General features: G+C 39.6%; 1 protein-coding gene across 2 annotated transcripts in view; it reads right to left on the bottom strand.

The window, feature by feature from the left end:
• The window catches only part of LOC149153397 (DNA-binding protein), a 413454-nt gene that overhangs the window by 69179 nt on the left and 322071 nt on the right, over nucleotides 1-22204 (bottom strand). For both annotated transcript variants that reach the window (XM_089442331.1, XM_089442330.1), the window contains exons 11-12: nucleotides 10219-10425; nucleotides 9982-10085 (exon numbers count right to left, since the gene is read on the bottom strand). In XM_089442331.1, coding sequence (XP_089298457.1) covers nucleotides 9982-10085; nucleotides 10219-10425 — 311 coding nt within the window. The remainder of the gene's footprint in view (nucleotides 1-9981; nucleotides 10086-10218; nucleotides 10426-22204) is intronic.

The following is a 22204-nucleotide window of genomic DNA, read 5'->3' as shown; positions in this document are numbered from 1 at the left end:
TATCTGGTTGTAGAGAATGAGCCGCTAATCTTAGTATTGTATGTGGATGATCTCTTTCTGACAGGATCATCCAGGCTCATCAGGGACTGCAAGAAGAATCTAGCCACAAAATTCGATATGAAGGATTTGGGATGAATGCATTATTTCCTAGGGTTGGATGTTTGGCAACAAAAGGGAGATATTTTCCTTGGGCAAGGGAGATATGCTACAAAACTCCTGAAGAGGTTCAGGATGGACGACTGTAGACCCATGGCTACTCCAATGATCACCAACTGGAAGAAGATTGATGCATCAGAAGACAAGGATGTTGATCCTACCTTATACAAGCAGCTCATAGGGTCCCTGATGTATCTAGTCAATACTAGGCCAGACATTAGCTTTGCTGTCAACACCCTCAGTCAGTTCATGGTGGAACCGAAGAGGGCACATTGGGCAGCAGCCAAACATGTTCTCATGTATTTTCAGGGAACAATCGAATATGGACTCTTGTACACCAAGAGTAAGGATATCAGAATGAGTGGATTTACTAATGCAGATTGGGCAGGAAGTTCAGTGGATCGGAAAAGTACCTCTGGGTATTGTTTCAACATTGGATCAGGAATGACCTCCTGGTGCAGTAGGAAACAGAAGTTCGTGGCACTGAGCTCATCTGAGGCAGAATATATGGCAGCCGAGCACAACGTCGTGTGAGGCCATATGGCTCAGAAAACTGCTTGTGACCCTAATCCGAACAAAAATGGAGGCGACCAGGATCATGTGTGATAATCAAAGTTGCATCAAGCTCTTTGAGAATCTAGTGTTTCATGATTGGTCAAAGCATATTGATATCCGGCGTCACTTTGTCAGAAACTATGTCCAACAAGGAGTTGTACAGTTGAGCTACACTCCCATAGGAGAACAAGTGGCAAACATCCTCACCAAGGCCCTTGGAAGAACAAAGTTTGATTATTTCAGGGAAAAGATGGGGATGATAAAGAATCCATTTCAGTAGCAGAAATGGGAGTGATGTTGCAGTGCGATAGCAATTAGCAGTAGCACGATGCAATGTGGCAGAGGGAGTTGCAGTGTTGGAAGAAAGGACTAGCAGCAACACAGATACAAAGGGAGTTGCCGTACAGATGCAACAGTGGCAGTGGCAGGACCATGGGCAGCAGTACAGGATGCAACAGTGCAAAGGATGTTGGGCAGGGAGGCCTAGCATCAGCACAGGGACTGATGCTGGATGATCAGGGTGATACTCAATGAGGAGTATTACTAGAGCACAGTCCTCGCTAAGAGGGAGTGTTGATTCGGTGTAGCATCGGATGTGCTCTAGCCATGAAAATTGGTGGAGAGGCTAAAGCACATGAGATCTACAAGACCCAGAAATGGTTTGGCCATTTTCTAATCGGTTTGGGAGATATTAAAATAATTAATATTTTTAATGGAGTTCCTAAGTCTAAACTTAGGAAAAATAAAATATTAATGGGTATTAATATAAAACTAGGTTAAAAGGGTCCAAAAGTCATGGATCAAGACAAATCTAATCTTAGCCATTGATTAGAGATTTAATCTCGGTCGTTGATGGACCAACGAGAAATACTGAGGGAGACCAGTCAGTTCGATTTCTGGAGCGGGGTTAGCTAAGTAATTCGAACTAGTGATCTGGACAGCAGCAGGAGGCAGAAAGTACGGAACAGAGAATCAGGAGCAGCACCAGAAGACCAGCGTAGAGGTTGGAGAGGCAGACGTAGAGGCAGTAGCGGACTGCGCAGTCACTAGAGGGTCTGCGTGGGTGACATAGAGAGGTCCAGTGCTGACGCAAAGAGGCAGGGGTTGACGCAGAGTGTCTGGGAGTTACACAGAGGTCAGCTAGGCTGACGTTGAGACTGGGAAAAGTGCTAGAGAATTTTTCTCTCTGTTGGGTAAGCCAGTTTGGCACCCTGTTGTACTGAAGAATTGCTGAATAATAAAATCCTCCCTTGCTGCATCGGTTTTCCCACATTGGATTTTTCTAGGACTGTTGTCCAAAATATCTGTGTCGATGTGTTGATTCTTGTGCATGTGTTTGTTTCTGTATTATGGTGTGATATCTGCAGCAGAATTTATTTTAATGTTTATTGAAGGAATTTCATAAATAACTTATTGGAAAATAAGTAGGTAAAGTAAATCAGTTGTTGCAGCGATAGAATTTTCACACTTGATTTTCCATCCTTCTTTGTGTTATTTTTCTTATCAATTTTTGACGCTTTTCTGCCTAGCAAAACTATGTCCCACCTGAACACTGCTTTGCGCTGAAACTGCTACGCTGCTCCCTCTGTCACTGGCAAACTTCAATCTCGAAATTTTTCTCTCTGTCGACACACTCGGAGAGAGATTTTCTCACGAAATTTTTTCCCTCCTGACCTGGACTACACAATCCCTCTGGGGATTTCGATTTGTTGCCTACGCAACGCTTTTGAACTCCCTCCTTCACATCAATGCTGGCTCTTTTGGCTCCTTTCTCTTGCTTCCCTTCAACTTTGATACCATGTGAAAATTTCTAAATAGAAATCCAACTGCAGTGACTGATATTATTTATACTTATTAATTCAAAAATAAATTATTCACAGTCTTTCTACAACAAATATCAAAATAAATTCTACTATAGCCTTCACAATTAAAATACTGCGAAAGAAAATGCAAAGAAAAATACTAGCACAAATATAATCACAATCACAATTATTTTTGGACAATTGTTCCCAGAAAAACCCAATGCGGGAAAACCAGTGCAGTAGATGAGGGTTTCTTTATTGATCTTCAGCAAAAATCTCATGTACAAGATACAACCAACATAATAGAAGAGGAATTTCTGTGAGAAATTTTACAGACAAGATTCTCACACTTCTCAGTGAGATTTTGACTCTGGAGAGGACCTCTTGCCCTCTCTGCATCTCACTACGTCAGCTTCTGTGTAGGGACTGCACAGTCCCAGCGTCACTGCCTTTGCATTGCCCCTCCTCTGCGCTGTGTCTTCGTTCTGCTCTTGCACTCAAGACTAATGCTAATGCCCTCTCTCCTTCTCACTTGCAACTCTCCCTCTGATTCAATTTCCTCTTGCTGAACTTCGACCAATGAGAAAATCAATCTTACTTGGGTAACTGAGTATCTGCCTGGTGTGTCTTCCAAATGCCCATCGAAGTCCTTCTTATAATCCTCCAATTGAGTAATCAACGACCCATATTAGATTCTAATCAATGGCTCAGATCATATTGACTTGATCTTTTTCTTGTTTTAGAAGTTTCACCCTTAGTTTGATTAATACCTTTTAATTATTTTAATTTCCTAAGTTTAGACTTAGGCGCTCATTAAAAATAATTAATTCTTTTAATAAAATTGTCTCCGGGTGGAATTTCCCAAAACGATTTTTGAGTATTGTGGAATACATGTGTCCTAGCCTCCTTGCAAATTTTGAGGCTAAGAGCACATCCAATGTTACCAGAAATCAACACCATGCCCTAGGAGCTTGCTTCAAGCCATATAGGGCTTTCTTGAGTCTGCAAACATGTGTGTCCTTACTATTTATCTCAAAGCCTTTCAGTTGTTCAATGTATACTTCTTCATCGATGGTTCCATTTAGAAATGTTGTTTTTATGTCCATTTGATGAATATTCCATCATATTGTAGCAGTCAGCGAAACCAAAGATCTTGTAGTAAAATATCTTGCAGTAGGTGCAAAGTTTTCTTCATTGTCTATACCTTCCTTTTGAGAAAAACCCCTTGCAATGAATCTAGCTTTGTATTTGTCAATCCTTCCATCAATAGCATGTTTGATTTTGTAAATCCATTTTGAAGTGACAACAAATTTGTCACTAGGTCTAGGAACGATTTCCCAAACCCCATTCTTCTTGCATTGCCTTCTTCCATTCTTCTTGATGAGAAACTTCTTCAAATGTAGTTGGTTCAGCTTCTATTAATTTTGTCATATATGTTGCATATCATGAATATCTCATTAGCCTTTTGCTCTCTATAAAAGTTCCTTTAGTAGCTCCATGTCCTTTAGCATCCTCAAGAGTCACTTTTAACCAATTTGGCTTCTTCCTTGTTTCAGGTATGATCACGGATTGAATAGGCTCACTTGGTCCTTCTACTTCTTCTTGGTTTGTAGTTGTCTTATCATGATGCTCTTCTTCTTCAAATAGTGGCATATCTTCATCATCAGAATCTATTGGAATATCCTTGGAACTTTTGTAGGCATGATTCTCATTGAATATAACATCCCTGCTTACTTCAATTTGTCTTCTTTCTTTGATGTAGATTCTTTCTTGTGAAGGCTTCTTCAGGTGTCATATTCTCTAGGATTCTATGAGGACTTCTACTTTATATATATATTGTTGTCATTGATGCTTCACCCCATAGAAACTTTGGTAGATCTTGATCAAATATCATAGTCAATTGTTCTATTTTTCCTTTCTGCATTTGCATTCTGCTCGGGATTGTAGGGAACAATGAGCTCCCTCTTAATACCTGCTTCTTTACAATATGCAACTATTTCTTTTGAAGTGTATTCCCCACCATTGTCGGATCCCAGATTTTTAATCTTTCTTTTAGTTAAGGTTTCCACTTCAGACCTAAACTCCTTGAACTTTTCAAATACTTCATCCTCTGTCATGAGAAGGTAGAGCCATGTCTTTCTAGAGTGATCATCAATGAAGGTCACATAATAAAGATGGCCTACAAGAGATTTGTTAGACATAAGCTTGTTACTACTCAAACTAGTAGGGGGCCTAAAAGGGATTCCTTAAAGGACAACTACTAGATCAAGCGCAATAATGGACACTTGGCACATTGTCACCTCAGCTAAGACTCCCTACTCTTTACAGACTTTCACCAATGGGAGGATACCCGAGGTATGGAAAGTCACTTGTGAAAGATGAATCAACAAATGGATGTGAAGTGACCTTAATGATCCTTTTCCTAGAAGGAGATTAAGAATGGAGCTTGCTTGCTCTTTAAGCAAGATACAAGGCTTTATAGGAGAAGGAGGTGAGGATTTAAGGGCTAGGTAGAGGGGATATGACTTGTAAAGGAGTTTCCCAATACCTAAAATCCTTATTGAACTTGGTATCTCAAGTGGTTCTTGAAGACTTGACTTTTCAAAGATATGGGACCACATGGGACGAAGTGGACCCAGCCTAGGTTAAGGGGAGGGAATTTAGCAACCAATGATGATCTTAACCCAGACAAGGGGAAAGGATCAAAACAAGAATCCCCACTTAAAGGTGTCAAATTGATCCTATGAGGTACTAGCCTAGGGAACACTAGGGCAAAGTTTGATCTCAAAGCTAGGGCTCTGAATTTCTTCAAATTTGGAGGAGACCTTCAAGACACACCTGTGCAGTAGAGGTTAGGAGATAAAACTTTTTTTATGGCTACTTTGTCAGGAAAATGATGCGCTAGGTGACCCAACTTGACTAGACCTAGAAGACTTGATATGCCCATATCTTCTATGCCATAGTTCGATAGGATTGATCTCCATGTGAACTATGGCTTGAGGAGATGGAGTTATGACTCTATATAACCTTCCTTCACGTACTCCAATAACTTTTGCCTTATCAATGCTTGAATCCTTTCCCTAAACCAAAACTTTGCATCTACAAAGGCAACCCTATCTCCTTTACCTTCTAAATAAGAAATTTAAAGTAAATTCTTTTCCAAACTTGGAACATAGAGTATGTTGTTGAGATGTAGCTTTGCTCCATTTTCCAGATTTAATGATGTAGATCCCAGGCCCTTGACTGCATAACTATTGTTGTCTCTTAACTCCACTACATGAGATGATGGTTCCTTCGATAGAGTATGAAGTTGTCCACTTTCTCCCATCATGTGTCTTGATGCTCCACTATCAATGATCCATGCATTGTCATCATCGAGAGTACTTGTGAGAGCAACCAAGAACCCTTTACTTTTGACTTTATTAGATAAGTTGTAGATGATCCTTCCAATCCAACTTCCTGCAATTCTTATAATATTGAATCCCATCTTCAAGTAACTTGTCATAGAGGGAGTAACCTTTCCTTTCAAGCCAACAAAGTGATCTCCAACCTTCTTCGACCTTAGCTCTGATACCATGTTGAGAAATCAATGCTAGTAGATATTAGGGTTTGATTCCTCTTTCTTGATAATTACTTGTGAATTATGTTGGCCTCTTTTACTTCTTTATTAGATTATCTTTCATCAAGCAATTACCAAATTATGTATGTGTGAATATCACAAGAACAAGAGACACAAGATGTAGGTGCACAGCCAGGGAAAAACCCCTATAAGGGGAAAACCCAGTCAAGAACTCTTCCTTCAGTGATTCAATTCAAGATGAGACACTTCCAGACTTCTTAGACCTAGACAAAGACCTCCTCCAACCACCAAGTCAACCCTTCCTCCTTGTAGATGTCCTTTTCTCAGCCTTCCAAGTGTCAATGCTTCAAGTTGCAGCTTCAAATTTCGGCCCCAACAACATATTTTCAACCCTGAGCTTCAGAACTTCGACCCTGCAATAGAGACAAAATTTCGGCACCAGCTTCAATTCAATATTTTTGCACATGTGAGAGAAAGGTAGCCCAAAAACTCGATTTTCCTCTTCTCAGCTTCTCTCCTTCTCTTGCAACTTCGCACTCTTTTCCAACCACTACTTCTTAGAGATCAAACTTGTTGATGATGCTCTCCAAATGAAGTCAAACTGCTCAACATATAGGCTTTTGTGAGGTCGAATTGCCCTAATCCAGTTCACTTGTTAAGGGCAAGGCCGACTTGGTGTGGAGGTGGCAAATTACCTTTTTTGACTTAAAATTAAATATTTTTACATGATACAAAATCCCAAGAAGGGTCTAATAATAATAACAATGACTCTAATGACTCAACACAAAACCTGGAAGTCCTCAATAGGGACCTTGACCTAGAAAACATTGACCCAAGCATGAAACTCATGCTTTAATAATTCATTCTCTTTAATAATAAAATTCTTGTTTGACAAGTACAATTATGAAGACCGAAGCTAGTTGCATTCTTCAACACCAAGAAGAGCGAAAGGCTTATTTAAGGTGTCACATCATCTTGTAAATCTTCTTCAGAGGTCCTATTTCTCCTTTGGATCCTTGACTCTAGGCATACCTATCATCATTGCAAATTTAAAGCCCTGGATCCTTGTGTCTCTCCCTGAATGGGCCTTCGAAATCACTTCATACCTAGTTACTGACTCTACCATTACAAGTGATTTCCTCAATACTGAGACTCCTCCCATTGGTGAAAATCCATATAGAGCAGGGGACATTGACTTAGGTGATAGTGGGTCTTTGTCTCGTTGTTGTTACTTGCTCTAGTAGTTGTCCCATAGGTTCCCCTCTTAGGGCCCTACTAGATTATGTGGCAACATTTTTGGAGCCATTGCTAGGAAGGAAGCAGGTCTAACTCTTAGGGCCCTGCTAGATTGTGTGGTAACACTACCCTCACAAGACTTGCTAGATTTTGAGGCAACACAGATTCAGGAGGTAATGGTTGGCCAACAAACGTGATTACCATCGTGCATCTCACAAAATGGCTATTCCATTTCACATGCACCATCAAGGTTATAGTATCGATATCTAGGATTCTATGATTAATGATCCTTTGCTACTAGTGAAGATAATCCATTAATTCAAATAGGTAATCTCTGAGACAACCATATCTTTCTTTCTTCATCTGATACATCATACAATAAGATTTTCCTAAGAGGACAAAGGTTGTTCTATCAAAAGTAGAAAAGCTACAATATTTGGATGAGATTTTCGAAAAGAAGCTACATTGACACTTCTTATATCTACCATGATTATCATATAAGAAATTCCTTCGATGCAATTTGACTTAATGAGAGGAAGACCCTTTGGCCCAAAAACCATTTTTCCTTATACCAAAGTACCATCAGAAAAAAATTACAAGTATATTGAGAGAGAGAAAAATAAAGGTAACCTTTACCCCCCCAAACTCCCTAAGAAGGATATTGGATATGGTGAAAGATGTAGTTGATCCCAAAAAAAAAAAAAAAAAAGGCTCTACATCATTCCATGCTCATGTGAAGGAATATATGTTGGGACTACGACACACCATTTGAAACCAAGATGAAGGAATACTGTGCAGATATCCCACACAAGTGTGTAAAATGATCGACATTTGCAAAACACTCAACAAACATGATGCAACAAATTCAAATGGAGGATGCCAAAATCATAGTGAGCATTGATCATTTTACTAAACATTTATCAGAGAAATGGTTGAAATTAAAACTTGAGAATACCCTAAATAGGGATGATGGTTGAAAACTCAATAACACCTGGAAACATGTCATTAATAAATGAAGGAAGAAGCATAGAGTTCCTTTGGTTACTTAATTGGATTAATGGTCTTATTAATTATGAGACAAATAAGTTGTTATTTTATATTTATGTATATCATGCAGCCTTGTATCTAATTGCTCTCTGCCACCACCTCTTTTTTGTAGTTAGTGATCCTTGATGATGGGCTTTACATGAGAATCCCAAAGCATTGGTTAAAAAACTTGATTGACAGCTCCATAAATATGCAATTCATTTTTGCGAAGACAATCAATACAAATTCTTATGTCATTTCCAAGGCTGTCCAACTCCAAAAAATCAAGACATCACTTGAAAAAGTTCTATCACAACCAAAGTTACCAGACACATTTTCTGCCACCCGCGAAACCCCCCCTCCACCATGTCACATATTTAGTCAAACACGACATGAGCATGACATGTGTTTCGCACGTGTCCTGTTCACAAGATACATGCCCTAATCGTGTCCCAAAATCCAGACATGTGTCCAGCGATAAAGCAGTTTGTGACCCATTAAAACTGAGTTTCTACCTCATCCTAGCTCATTTCAGTCACAGACGTGGAGCTCTCAAAAGTTTTAAAGTACGGTAAAGGGTGATTAAGCGGTGTTAGAAGGGATTCCAAGTGCTGGGAAGGTGATCCTTCTGAGGGGTCATCCTCCACACCAAGAAACACAGAGATTGGATTGGATATGGAGGAGGATGAAGGAGAAAGCAGTGGCAGTGGTGCTGATTTTGATGACAATGACATGGAGGATAACTGACAATCATGTGCTATCAGCTACGAGATTCTTCCATCTTGATCTACAGTTCTAGTATCTACCCTGATTTATATTTTCCATTGGCATTCCCACCTATAGTTGCAGTGACTCAGTGAGTCAATATCTATGTAATACATTTTGATTTCGATGACTTGATGAAAAAAACTAAAGTTTATGGTTTTAATTTCTTGTGTGTTTGTCAATATATCATCATTGATGTAGTACTAGTCGTATAATTGAATTTGTATCATCATCACTTAAACGTTTGAGTTTCTAAATTGAATATTTGTCTATATTCCATTTTTTTATGTGCAACTCACTAATTTCTTATATATATATGTATATATATATATATATATATATATATATATAGAGAGAGAGAGAGAGAGAGAGAGAGAGAGAGAGTCCTCCATGTCCTGTTCTCAGGGTTGCCATATCTCATTTTGGATGCTTGTATTTCTGTGTCCTTCATGTCCTGTGTCATCGTGTCAGGTAACTTAAATCACAACTCACAAGAAATATCAGCAAAACAATGGGTTTGTTGCCCTTTTCCTAGATTCATGATAATAATTGCTGTAAAGCCCATTATCGCAATCGCAACAAGTCTTATGCAAATTTGTTGATATTCTTGCATGTTTTGGTTTTTGTTGGAATAATGGTTCACAATCCTACCATATTTTTAACAAAAGGAAGGGCAGTTGAAGAGTACTACCCGGCTGGTAAATGAAAGAATAAATAGCAGGATTCTGAAAATCATAATGGGCAGTTCAGGATAAAAGAAAATCCATAAGTATGTGCTTGAATAAATACTTACAAAGATTGAAACCTTCTTTTGCCTATCTAAAAACCAAGAAGAACACAAGTAAAGAGACAAAAAGAGACCCTGCTGTGTCTATCAAAATTAGGGTTGGTTCTGTGGAAGATGTTTTCTGCACACCATCAAGACCATGTAGAGTATGAGCAGCAACACTTGCATGTGCTTCTATCTGCAAAGTAATCCAAAGCAATGCTATTTGATATTAAAAACTAATATTTCAAGAATTAGAAGAAAATACAGATATTTTGAGATTAACTTCATTAGCTGTAAATAAAAACATGTGAAAATTTTAATTTTGTCACCTTGCTATCATATAGTTCCCGTGATGACCAATCCATTATAAGCTGGTGCATACGATATTGAACTGTAAGCATACACATTACTTCATTCTCATACAAGTCTGCAAGTCGTGCGAAGAGTGTCCTTCCTAACCCCTTTTTCTCTGCTTCAACACTTTGCACAGTTGGCGGCAGTTGAAGATGGTCTCCTGCAAGTATACATCTAGATCCCTGCCAAAATATGAAAAGCTTATTTTTTGTCTGGAGATCTTGGATTGTATAAATCCTTTTTAACCTTGAAAAGATGGAAAGCATGCTACAAACACTGTAAGGATGTATCTTTTCAAATAAAAAAGACAAAAACTGTGCTGACCCACGTTGAATATTGACAGTATATTATGTTTTCCATATTTAAATCAAAATATTAGAAGCATATGCCCCACTGTAGTAAACAGCTCTTGTTTATTACTAGATGACAAAAAAATTCTGCAATAAAAATATTTCATCTATAGAATGAATGAATGATGATGTTACAATGAGCCTAATGACAAACTAGTTATACGTGTTGACTGGTCAATAGCTAAAGGGGTATGTCCTTTGACTTTTTATTAAATTAATTACATTGTTATTATTCATTATATTTTTAGTATTATTATGTTTATAACATTGCCACCCTCTTAAGAAATACTTTGTCCACAAAACATAGTAAATAGGATTCTCTCTAGTTGAGCATGTTTTGTGGTAGAATGAAGTTTATATGTTTTTAGGCATTTTACTTCATTCATGCCTACCTTTCTGTTCTAACTAGACATAGTCCCATAAAACTGTTCCCTACCTTGTTAGAGGTGGCTAGGTAATCAACCCTATTAGGCGCTTCTAGTTGCTAAGCGGAAGTGATGTGTCCAACATCAACCCTTCAATTCATAGGTGCTAGTGATAATAATGGCGATGGAGGGGAAATACTTCATGGCTAGGTGCCATGGCTAGGGGACCAGCTGATGGAGGTCCATATTCTGGGTGTATAAATGTATGGAGGGAGCAAACGTGGAGACATCTTTGCTTGCTTTTTCCATCCCTCGGGTGCACCTTTGTTGAAGTTCTTCATAGATTCAAAAGATCTTCTACATGAGCTTGGTATCTTAGCTTGTAGAAGATGGTTGATTGTCTCTTTAGGTGCTTTCTTGGTGGAGTAGGCGATTTAAGACTTCCTCACTAAGTCTAACTTAAGAAAAGTACAATAATTAAAGTCAATTAATAATAGTGGACTACTAAGCCAAAGTATCAAGGATAAATAATAAAATTATTTAAGTGACTTAGATATGATCTCAAGTGAGGTGAGATCTAATCTCGGTTGTCAGCCACTTAGGAAATTAGGGTTAGGAATTTGGCTTAATGAAGTAATAAAAGAAGCCTTAAGGAGAGGTGAAGACAAAACAAAGCTACACAACATTGAGAGAGCATTTTTCTTAAGGGAAGGAAGCAATTTTCTCCAGAGCGAGAGACTCAGCGAGACTGAAGAGATGGGAGGAAGAGTATAGGGAAATTTCAGGAGTAATTCCAGGAGGTCGAGTTAAGAAAAAATGAAAGGATAAGTAGTCGAAGTGCAGAGGATACCGATCTATGGAGAGGTTGATTGATCCAATGGACCGATTTCCTTGAGTGCACAAGGGTCGTACGAGGAAGAAAAGAGAGCGCTGATTTGTTGGTGGCAAAGGTTGATTTTCTATAGGGTCCAATTCTTCATGAAGTCGATGTTTTGGTGGGCAAAATTCCTTGGGCTGAATTTCCCAGTGGGACCGAGTTACAGGTTCATGCAATACATTTTAATGAAGGAAAAATGTTATGGGTATTATTATTGTTGTGATATGATTGATCTCTCTATTCTTATATTTCCGCTGCAAATTATTTTTTCTGAAGTCAAATAACAATGCTTTTATTTTCTAGCAATTTAGAATTCTATTTAATAATTTTCTGGGAATAAAAATTGTTGAGGTATAAATAAATATGGGTTGGTATTGGAAATTTCATATGGTATCAGAGTTATAGAAAATCTAAAGGAGAGATCTGAGATCACAAGGGTTTTACAATAGCAAGTTATATTTCATGGCAACAGAATTTTCAAGATTTCAAAGCTCTTTTGGAAAACAAGACTCGGAATAAGATTAAGGTCCTAAGATCTGATAATGGGGGCAAGTATACCACCAATGAGTTTCAACATTTTTGCAAAGAGGCAGGAATCAAGAAGGAATTCACAGTCTCTTACAACCCTCAGCAAAATCGGGTTGCCAAAAGGAAGAATAGGACCATAGTGGGAGTGTGAAGGCAATGATCTATGATCAAGACTTGCCTATGCTTTTGTGGACGAAGGTTTGCAATATAGTTGTTTATTTTCATAATAGGAGTCCTCACAGAGTATTAGAGGATAAGACTCTTGATGAGATGTTTACAGGAGTGAGACCAGAGGTAAGTCATCTACACATCTTTGACAATGCAGATTATGTCCACATTCCTACAAAGAGGAGGACTAAGTTGAAGCCCTCATTAGAGAAGGCCATTTTTGTGGGCTCCAGTGAGGCCTCAAAGGCCTACAAGTTCTACACTCCAAGACATAGGAGAGTCATTGTTAGTTGGGATGTCAGATTCAAGGGTAGGACCTGTTACCACTCAAACTAGCAGGGGACCTAAGGGGGATCCCTAATAGGCAAATGCTAGGCCAAGGGAAACAAATGGAGACTTAGCCCACTGTCACTTCAGCTAAGGCTCCCTTCTGTTTACAGACTTTCACCGATGCGAGGAGACCTGGTATGTATAGAGTCATCAATGAAGGATAAGTCAATGGATATGAGTGACCCAAATAAGCCCTTTTCCCATAAGAGTTTCAAGTTTCAATAATGGAGCTTGCTTGATTTCTAAGCAAGGCACTATGTATTTTAGGGATAGGAAGAGAGGATTTGAGGGTTAGGTTTATGGGATAAGACTTGTGAAGGAGTTCCCCAATCCCTAAAATCCTTGTTAGAATTGGTATCCCGAATGGTTCTTGAGGAATGGTCTTTCAAAGGAGTGGGACCACATGGGGCCAAGTGGACTCGGTCTAGGGTATGAGGAAAGCATGTATAAACCAATGATATTCTTACCCTAGAAAAGGTGGGAAAAGGATTAAAGAAAGAATTTCACTTAAAGATGTTGTTTTGACCCATTGAGGTACTAGCCTTGGGGATAGCAGGCAAGTTTTGATCCCAGAGCTAGGGCTTGGCTTTTCTCCCAACTCCACCATCAAAATGACTTCAAAATTGGAGAGCTAGAGGAAAGGCCAATGCAGTGTTGAAAAATCTAGGGCAAATTACGTGTAGTGTGATTCTTCGTTACTTGATAACAATTTGTGGAGTCTTTTTACTTTTCTTGTTTACTTAATCTTCTTCTTCTTATTATTAATGCATGTGTGTGTGCTTCATCAAGCTGCTACCAAAACATAAGAACAAGAACACCAGATTTGGCTCTCTGCCAGGGCCAAAACCTCTCTTCTCTTGAGAGGAAAACCCTTCGTGAATTTCTCTTATTGAAGCTTCTATTGATCAATGCCAAACCCTAGACCCTTGACAAGAATATCCTCCAAGCACAAGTCAAGTCCTTCCTTCTTTCTGCACCTTGTTCCCTGACACTTCTTCCGGCACTTTGTTTCCTGACACTTTGTCTTCCTTCTTCGATCTTTGTCTAGGGATAGTTCTTGCTCATGTGAGCCTCTTAGATGAGTTGTTCCTCTTCTATCCCCTTCTCAAGTAGACTTCTTCTTTGACCAACCGAGATCCTTCTTGAGATATGAGTGTATAATTGTATTGTTGTTCTGCTGCCCTAGTTTCTTGCACGTGTGGGAGGATTACTAGGTGTTATATGCCCTTCTCTCCTTCACTTGAGTGTCTTTGTTCTACGCTAGAGTAGGAGGCCTTGTAGGCCTAGATTTAGCCCCAAACGAAGATAGATAAGTGTCTATGGATTGTCGTTATCCTAGCCGCAGCGACATCCCTCTGTTTTCCTCACACGTGTGACTACAACAACCCTGGAACAAACCTCTTGACTTTGGTGGTATACCCTTCCTCTTCGATGCCTTTGGAGACCCTTTTCCTTCGTTCTTCCTTGACTTTTTCCTTCGCATATTTCAGAGCTCATTGAGTGTGTTATAGAGGAGTGGACAGCTTCTATATATAGAGGGCATCGCTCCATTTAGGCCAACTAGAAGGTCAATTTTGTCAACTGTTTGCAAGACAACTTGAAGAGTAGACTTCGGATGGTTTCTTTGCTTGAAGGAGATTCTTGATGGTGCCTTTGCATAGGAGGAGAATGGTGCTGCATGGAGAGGACTTGCACTCATCTTGGAGGTATTTCTTTGACATATATTATAAAAATAATATTTCTTTTCTTGAATAAGTACAAATATCAAAAGTACATTTATGAAGACCGAACCTAGTTACATTTCCTTCAACGCTCCCTCTTAACTAGGGAGGTATTCATACAACATTACAAGGCGTTTGGTTATTGTTTCAATCTTGAAGAATTCACATAAGAGAAACCGTATTTGCAATCCATCTGTTATAGCATCATATTCATCAACATTGTCATAGTGCAAGGCCTTGACTAACAGCTCCATTTCTCTACAAGACCGTGAGCTACAATACTGGCGACACCGATTTATAGACACCTTCATCATTGTCTCTCAAGGTACATACCCACCTAGGTGTTCACTGAGTATGACCTTCTAGGACTATTCTTATCTTGGGTTCCCAGCCCTCAAAGAATATCGGTCCTCTTGCCTACTCTTGTCTTGGATGCCCTACACATCCTCAAAGACTATCGAATGCTAGATGACTACCCAATCCTCCCATTCTTTCTCCCAAGTGAAGACAAGAACGTTGTGTCTATCTTGTGTCTACATTTCCATTCATGGCCTTCATCTAGACTTATGGCTGTTAGTCCTGGTATAGTGCATAACCCATGAAATGGAAAAACACAATTGTCGCTACTTTGTAATCAAGGGTGATCCACAACTCCCTCTTGATCAGAGACCTGTCAAAACTTCCTCTTAGCTAGGGATTCTTTCATTCATCAACAACTTCTTCTTCGTGGGTCCTTCAGCTGCTTGATCTCCTTCCTTTCTTTGATGTCATGAAGTCTTTGTTCAAAATTCTTCTAGGTAGGGCACCATCCATTGATCACTTTCCTTCCCGGTTTGTCATGTCATTGTTTCCTTCGTGGAAAGTGGCTTTCTTGTCATTCATCAGGTTTTCTTGTCATCTTGGCTACTTCTTTGTCATCTTGTCCATGCTTCAGAATACTTTTCTCATGGATGCTTCATTGTACTTTCTTGTTTACATGCTTTGAACTAGTAGCCCATCATGACTTCATCCTGATATTGCTTCAACATTGCTTTTTCTTTTGTTGGATGGCTTCTTCATCATGACATCTTTGTAGAGTAGAATCAGTTATATGCATCTTTTATATCTCCAAGGCCTTCATAGGTGTCAAGGGTCCTTCCTTCCTTTGTCAGAGTTGTCCTGCCTTCTTTCGGGAGATATCTTCAAAGTATCTTGTCAGATAGTGATTCTCGGTGATCATGGGGTTCTTCACATGCTTGATCTCTTTCTTCATTTGCTTCTTCTTAGATAGATAGGTCAACCATCTTATGCTTCCTATGAGAGCATTCCTTCATTGCTTGCTTCCTGGACTCATCAACATTTCTTCTTGCTTCTTAGTCAGCAATCTTATACTCCTTATGTGAGCATATTCTTTTGTTGACCTTCATTACATTGTAGTGCATGCCTTCAAGCATGTTCTTGTTGAAAGAGATTCTTTCATACTTGATCATGTTATAGAACTATTCCCATGACTCAATAATATACCAATGATAACATGACTAAACTTTGATGCATACATACCTCATCTTGATTCTCCTTTGATCATCTTAGCTTCATTTGGTTGTCCTTGATGTGGCCCTTCTTGCACCATCTTAGCTTGCCTGCATATCATCCCTTTCTTGAATCCCGTGAATGGGATACCCAATGAGACATCCGCTTTGGTTCATCAACCTTCTTTTGAAGATTCCATCATAGCACTTTAAAGACCCTTATCTTGCAAATGTTTCTTTTTCAATTGAGATGGAGATCTTCTAAGATTCTTAATCATGATCAATTTTTCTTTCATCGTGGATGAGGTCCTATACTAGGTATGCTTTTTCTACATGAATATCTTGAGCTATATTTGCCATGCTCCTATATTCTAGAAAATATTTCTACCCATGCATTTTTATTCTCATTATAAATGCTACATCTTCATGAGTATCTAGAACTCTATGTACGTCATGCTTCTAGATTCTAGAGGATGGTTATAGCCATGCAATATTCCTACATGCTCTTATACTACTCAAAAACTTGAAAGAAAACTAGAAGTAAATAGTTTGACTTAGTCATAATAGAGATCTGGAGGATCTTCCTTCTTTTGTTTCTTTCCTTCTTCTTTCACCTCTTGAATCATGTGAGCTTCTTCCCTCTTTCTTTTGTTGTTGTTGTCCTTCTTAAGCTTAGGACAATTCCTTTTGTAGTGTCCATATTCTTGGCATCCAAAACATTGGATTTTGGACATGTCTTTGTTGTTTGTTCTTCGTGGACCAACTTTGCCAAACTTCCCTTTTTTTTTCTTGGCCATAGTAGCAAATGCTTGCTCCTTTGATCCCACATCTTCCTTTGCTTTAAGTCTGGTTTCCTTTGTTCTGCATAGAGACCACATTTCACTGAGAGTGGTTGCTTCCTTCTTGGCATATATGTTTGATGTGAAGTTCCCGCAATCCTCAGGTAGAGCATTAAGTACTACAGTTGTCATCTCTCTGTCAGACATGACTTCCCCAAGCTCTTGAAGTTGATCTCTCATTTCAGAGATTTTCATGAAGTAGGGAGCTATTCCTTCCTTTGTTATCTTCATCTTGTACAATTCATTCCTTAGAGATATTACTTCTCCGGTTGTGGATACTGAGAATAGCTCTACTAGCTTATCATAAATTTCTTTTGATGTCTCAAATTTGGAGACATAAGGAATGAGAGAGTCTTTGATTGATTCTATTAGAATCCTTTGAGCTCTTGTCTCATCCTTATTGTACTTAGCTAAGGCTTGAGTTTGTTCCTTAGCAGGGATAGTGATATTCCCTTTGACATGTTCTAGGAGTTCATTCTCCTTGAGAAGTAGATCAGTCCTCTTCTTCCATGCAAGAAAGTTATTGGTACCTACCAATTTATTGTTTTTCTTGCAAAAATACATTGATGTATATTCAAAAGGGGACATGTACTTACTTGATAGATTTAGAGATGTAATAGATTTGCTTCCTCCTTGAAGACTTGATGGCTTGTCTTCCTTGGATCTCGATGTTCTTCAAGTTGCCTTCTCCAAGTGGACTTCCTTGATGATGAGATTTGCTTGATGACTTGTAACTTGATGTAGGTCCTGCTTCAATCTGCTCTTCTCTGTAGGTGCCTTTATGTAAGGCTCTTCTTCTCGCTATGTAGACCTTCTCGATGACTGATTGATTGTAGACCTTCTTGTCCTTGAAGTGATTGAGACGTCTAGGCTTGATGCTTCAACCTTGTAAATGCTTCTCCTTGATGAGTGTCCTTGAGTTACCCTTTTCTTGATGTGTCACCTTAGCTCTGATACCATGTTGAAGAATCTAGGGCAAATTAGGTGTAGTGTGATTCTTCATCACTTGATAACAATTTGTGGAGTCTTTTTACTTTTCTTGTTAACTTAATCTTCTTCTTCTTATTATTAATGCATGCGTGTGTGCTTCATCAAACTACTACCAAAACATAAGAACAAGAACACAAGATGTTGGCTCTCTACCAGGGCCAAAACCTCTCTTCTCCTGAGAGGAAAACCCTTTCATGAATTTCTCTTATTGAAGCTTCTATTGATCAATGCCAAACCCCAAACCCTTGACAAGAATATCCTCCAAGCACAAGTCAAGTCCTTCCTTCTTTCTGCACCTTGTTCCTCGACACTTTTTCCGGCACTTTGTTTCCCGACACTTTGTCTTCCTTCTTCGATCTTTGTCTAGGGATAGTTCTTGCTCATGTGAGCCTCTTAGATGAGGTGTTCCTCTTCTATCCCCTTCTCAAGTAGACTTCTTCTTTGACCAACCGAAATCCTTCTTGAGATATGAGTGTATAACTATATTATCATTTTGTTGCCCTAGTTTCTTGCACATGTGGGAGGATTACTAGGTGTTATATGCCCTTCTCTCCTTCGCTTGAGTGTCTTTCTTCTACGCTGGAGTAGGAGGCCTTGTAGGCCTAGATTTAGCCCCAAACGAAGATAGATAAGTGTCTATGGATTGTCGTTATCCTAGCCGCAGGGACAGCCCTCTGTTTTCCTTGCACGTGTGACTACAGCAACCCTAGAACAGACCTCTTGACTTTGGTGGTATACCCTTCCTCTTCGCTGCGTTTGGAGGCCCTTTTCCTTTGTTCTTTATTGACTTTTTCCTTCGCAGATTTCAGAGCTCATTGAGTGTGTTATAGAGGAGTGGGCAGCCTCTATATATAGAGGGCATCCCTCCATTTAGGCCGACTAGAAGGTCAACTTGTCAACTATTTGCAGGCCAACTTGAAGAGTAGACTTCGGATGGTTTCTTTGCTTGAAGGAGCTTCTTGATGGTGCCTTTGCATAGAAGGAGAATGTTGTTGCATGGAGAGGACTTGCACTCGTCTTGGAGGTATTTCTTTGAACTTTATACTATTTTATACAAGGTGTAACATGCCCTTAAGGTCTTCAGCCTTTTTCTTTGACTACTTTACTCACCTAAAGCACTTTAACTAGTGCTAGACCTATTTCAATGAGCAAGAAACTCATTGACATATATTATAAAAATAATATTTCTTTTCTTGAATAAGAACAAATATCAAAAGTACATTTATGAAGACCGAACCTAGTTACATTTCCTTCAACAAGTAGGAGACCCTAGAAGATCGAAATTTTTTGATGGCCAGCTTGTCGGGAAATTGATGCCCTTGGTAACCCAATTTGGCTAGACCTGGAAAGAGGTGCAAGAATATGAGTTTTAGTGACCACACTTGGTAGATCAGTGTGATAATCTTTGAGAGAATGGAGTCTATGATGAATATGAGGAGGATTTCTTGGTTTCTTGTCAAGGAGGCCTCATGATCACTTCGCTTGCCTTCTAGGTCAAGAAGATGCAACATTGCGGCTTTTATACTTCGATGCGCAAAAGGAATGGCTTATCAAGGTCAAATTCTTTGATAGAATTATCCCTAGGAGATTTCGCTCATATTACATGGCCCATACATTGAGAGATGTTATAATAGAGACAAATTCCACAATTTTAAGCAGTAAATGCATGCAGCAATTAGCCTAGAACAGCAAAATCCCAGTCCAACGTATATGACAAAAGTAAACAAGAATAACATCAAAAGGCATGTACTTACATGTAACAGAGTATATCCAACCATTCACAATTGACAAGAGAGAAGCTCCAAGAGAAGATAGACCAATATCCACACATCAAAATTCATCCATAAAGCTCCAATTCATCCACTAAGAAAAAGTGTGAAATTCTCAAGAGAGAGAAGAGATCCAATCCAAAGTGATGATGAGAAATGAACTCATCTCACTTGTATTTATACACAACTTAGGAGTTCGAATTAGCCTCCTTCGCCTATATAAGCCCCAAAAATAAAATAATGTTCTAATAATTCAACTTTTGGTAACAAGCCCACCAAACTAGCTCATAAATGACAAAGTAAGCCTCTCGAGAGGTCCAATAATAATCTATGCATGTTGTAGGGCCCTCTAAGTGACTTAATGAAGTCCATGGATGCCACAATGAAAATAAGACCCTCAAAAGCAGTGGACAAGGGGTCAGCCCCTTTTAATAATCTGTGGTGCTCTAAATGACATGGGGGCACACAAGTATCCTCATGGGTCTCCAAATAAATCAAAGATGCCTGTAGATCGCCTGCAAGGGATAGGATGGTGATGTAGGTGGTGCCACATCATCGTGCAAGTCCTAGATCATCTACCTAGTGTATGGTGTAGATTTGGGGCCAGTTGGGCATGATGGATCAGGTGCATCTTCCTCGTCCAATAAGTGAACCACAAGCAATCTCTGAATGATTGTGGGGATCCATGGAGTGCAAACTGTTGCTGTGGAGGCCCATGGCTCTCAACGCTCACCGTACATGTGCCAATGTAGCCCTCTGGAGGATTCGGACCTCGTATAGGGAGACCAAACCCAAGATGGAAACCATCTGCAATCCTGCATAAGATCCAATGCGTCCCCTAGCCTTCCAGCACAAGTCATTAGAGAAATCGAGTAAATAAGCTTACCAATCATGGACCACAGGTGGGGACTTCATAATGGCCCACCCTTCCATAATGGGCTTTGGGATGTGCCAATGTCTCCTAAACTCCAAATGGGATTAACAAATGATCCTATTAGGTGGTTTATACTTCTAAGGGTATAATATGGTCAAGGTACACCCTTCAAAAGGTGGTGGCATGTGACAGAAAGGTGAATGAAGTAGGGAATGAGAAGGGGCAGCCCTAGGTCACATGCTAGGGTACAAGAGTAGCTAATAAGAGGGAAGCCCACACTTGGATTTATAATGTGTAGGATGGAGAATCGTGGTACATGAGGTGCCCCGAACTTGACTTTTCCACCCTTCTTTATACGCCTTTTGCCTTTTTGTGATTTTCTTTGATTAACTGCTTGGGGCTTAAGGGGTAAGAGCATGATGTATAAGATATAGCAATGAATACCCCTTTTAATGTTGAATTTCTAAGTTTGGCACATTAGAAACCCTTCATGCACTTTACTGATTTATCCCTACCTACTTGTTCTGTTAACTAACAAGTTACTTACCATGTAAATACTGGAAATAAATACAAGTGCATGCTCAACACATTACAAATCATCAACTGAAAGAAATAGAAGCAAGCACACAAGTGACACCATTGTTTTTGGACTAATGTCCCCGAAAAAACCCAATGTGGGAAAACCAATACAGCTATCTGAGGGTTTGATTTATTAAGCAGTTTCAGAATACAATCTGGGGGCCAAATCTGACTCACCCAACAGAGAAAAAATCTCGGCAGTAGTACCGCTATACTCAAAAGCAGATATTCCAACTGAAACCCCGAATAAACACTCTGGTAGCTCCACAGCTCCAATCTACCCCACAAAATCCCAGCGTCAGCCTCTAGGGACTATGTCAGCACCTCTCTAGCCCAGCATTAGCCTAGCGTCACTCTGGCTTGGCTTGTGTTAGCCTCTGGAGGCACTGCGCAGCCCCTGGCTGCCTCGTGTGAACCCTAGCTGGCTCTACATGAACCCTTGGCTGCTTCTACGTCCCTCTCTTCGGGTACTGTGCTAATCCTCCCGGTGCTATCTCTGCCTCTCTGCTTCTATATTCACTGCCCCTCAGCTGCAACTCTAATCACTCTCTCAACTTTCTCAGCAAACCCAACCCCAAAAAGTCGAAATCTTGATCTCTTGGTGTGTTCTCCAAGTGACCCTCAAGCCTCCTCTTGTACTTTTTTCTTTGACAAATCAACGACCGAGATTAAGTCCCTAATCAACAGCTAAGATTAGATCTGGCTTGATCCATGACTTTTGGACCATTCTAACACAATTCTATATTAATTCACATTAATATTTTATTTTCCCTAAGTTCAGACTCAGGAACTCCATCAAAAATATTAATTATTTTAATATCTCCCAAACTATTTAGAATCTGCCCAAACCCTTTCTGGGTATTGGAGATCTCATGTGCCTTAGCCCCTCCACCAATTTTCGTGTCTAGAGCACATCTGATGCTACCCCAAATCAACATTTAAAGGTAGGGTGATTCATTGCCCACCAGGGGTTGGGACAATCATGAGTTCCTATATGATGAAGGAGGTTCATAGAACATGTAGGAACCAGGGTGACGACCATGAGGATGGGGTACAAGTCATG

The sequence above is a fragment of the Pinus tabuliformis genome, chromosome 9, assembly GCF_031772625.1.
Source record: "Pinus tabuliformis cultivar Carrire ecotype Pingquan chromosome 9, CPIR1, whole genome shotgun sequence".
NCBI classification, from domain to species: Eukaryota; Viridiplantae; Streptophyta; class Pinopsida; order Pinales; family Pinaceae; genus Pinus; species Pinus tabuliformis.
This window is presented reverse-complemented; position numbering and strand designations above follow the sequence as displayed.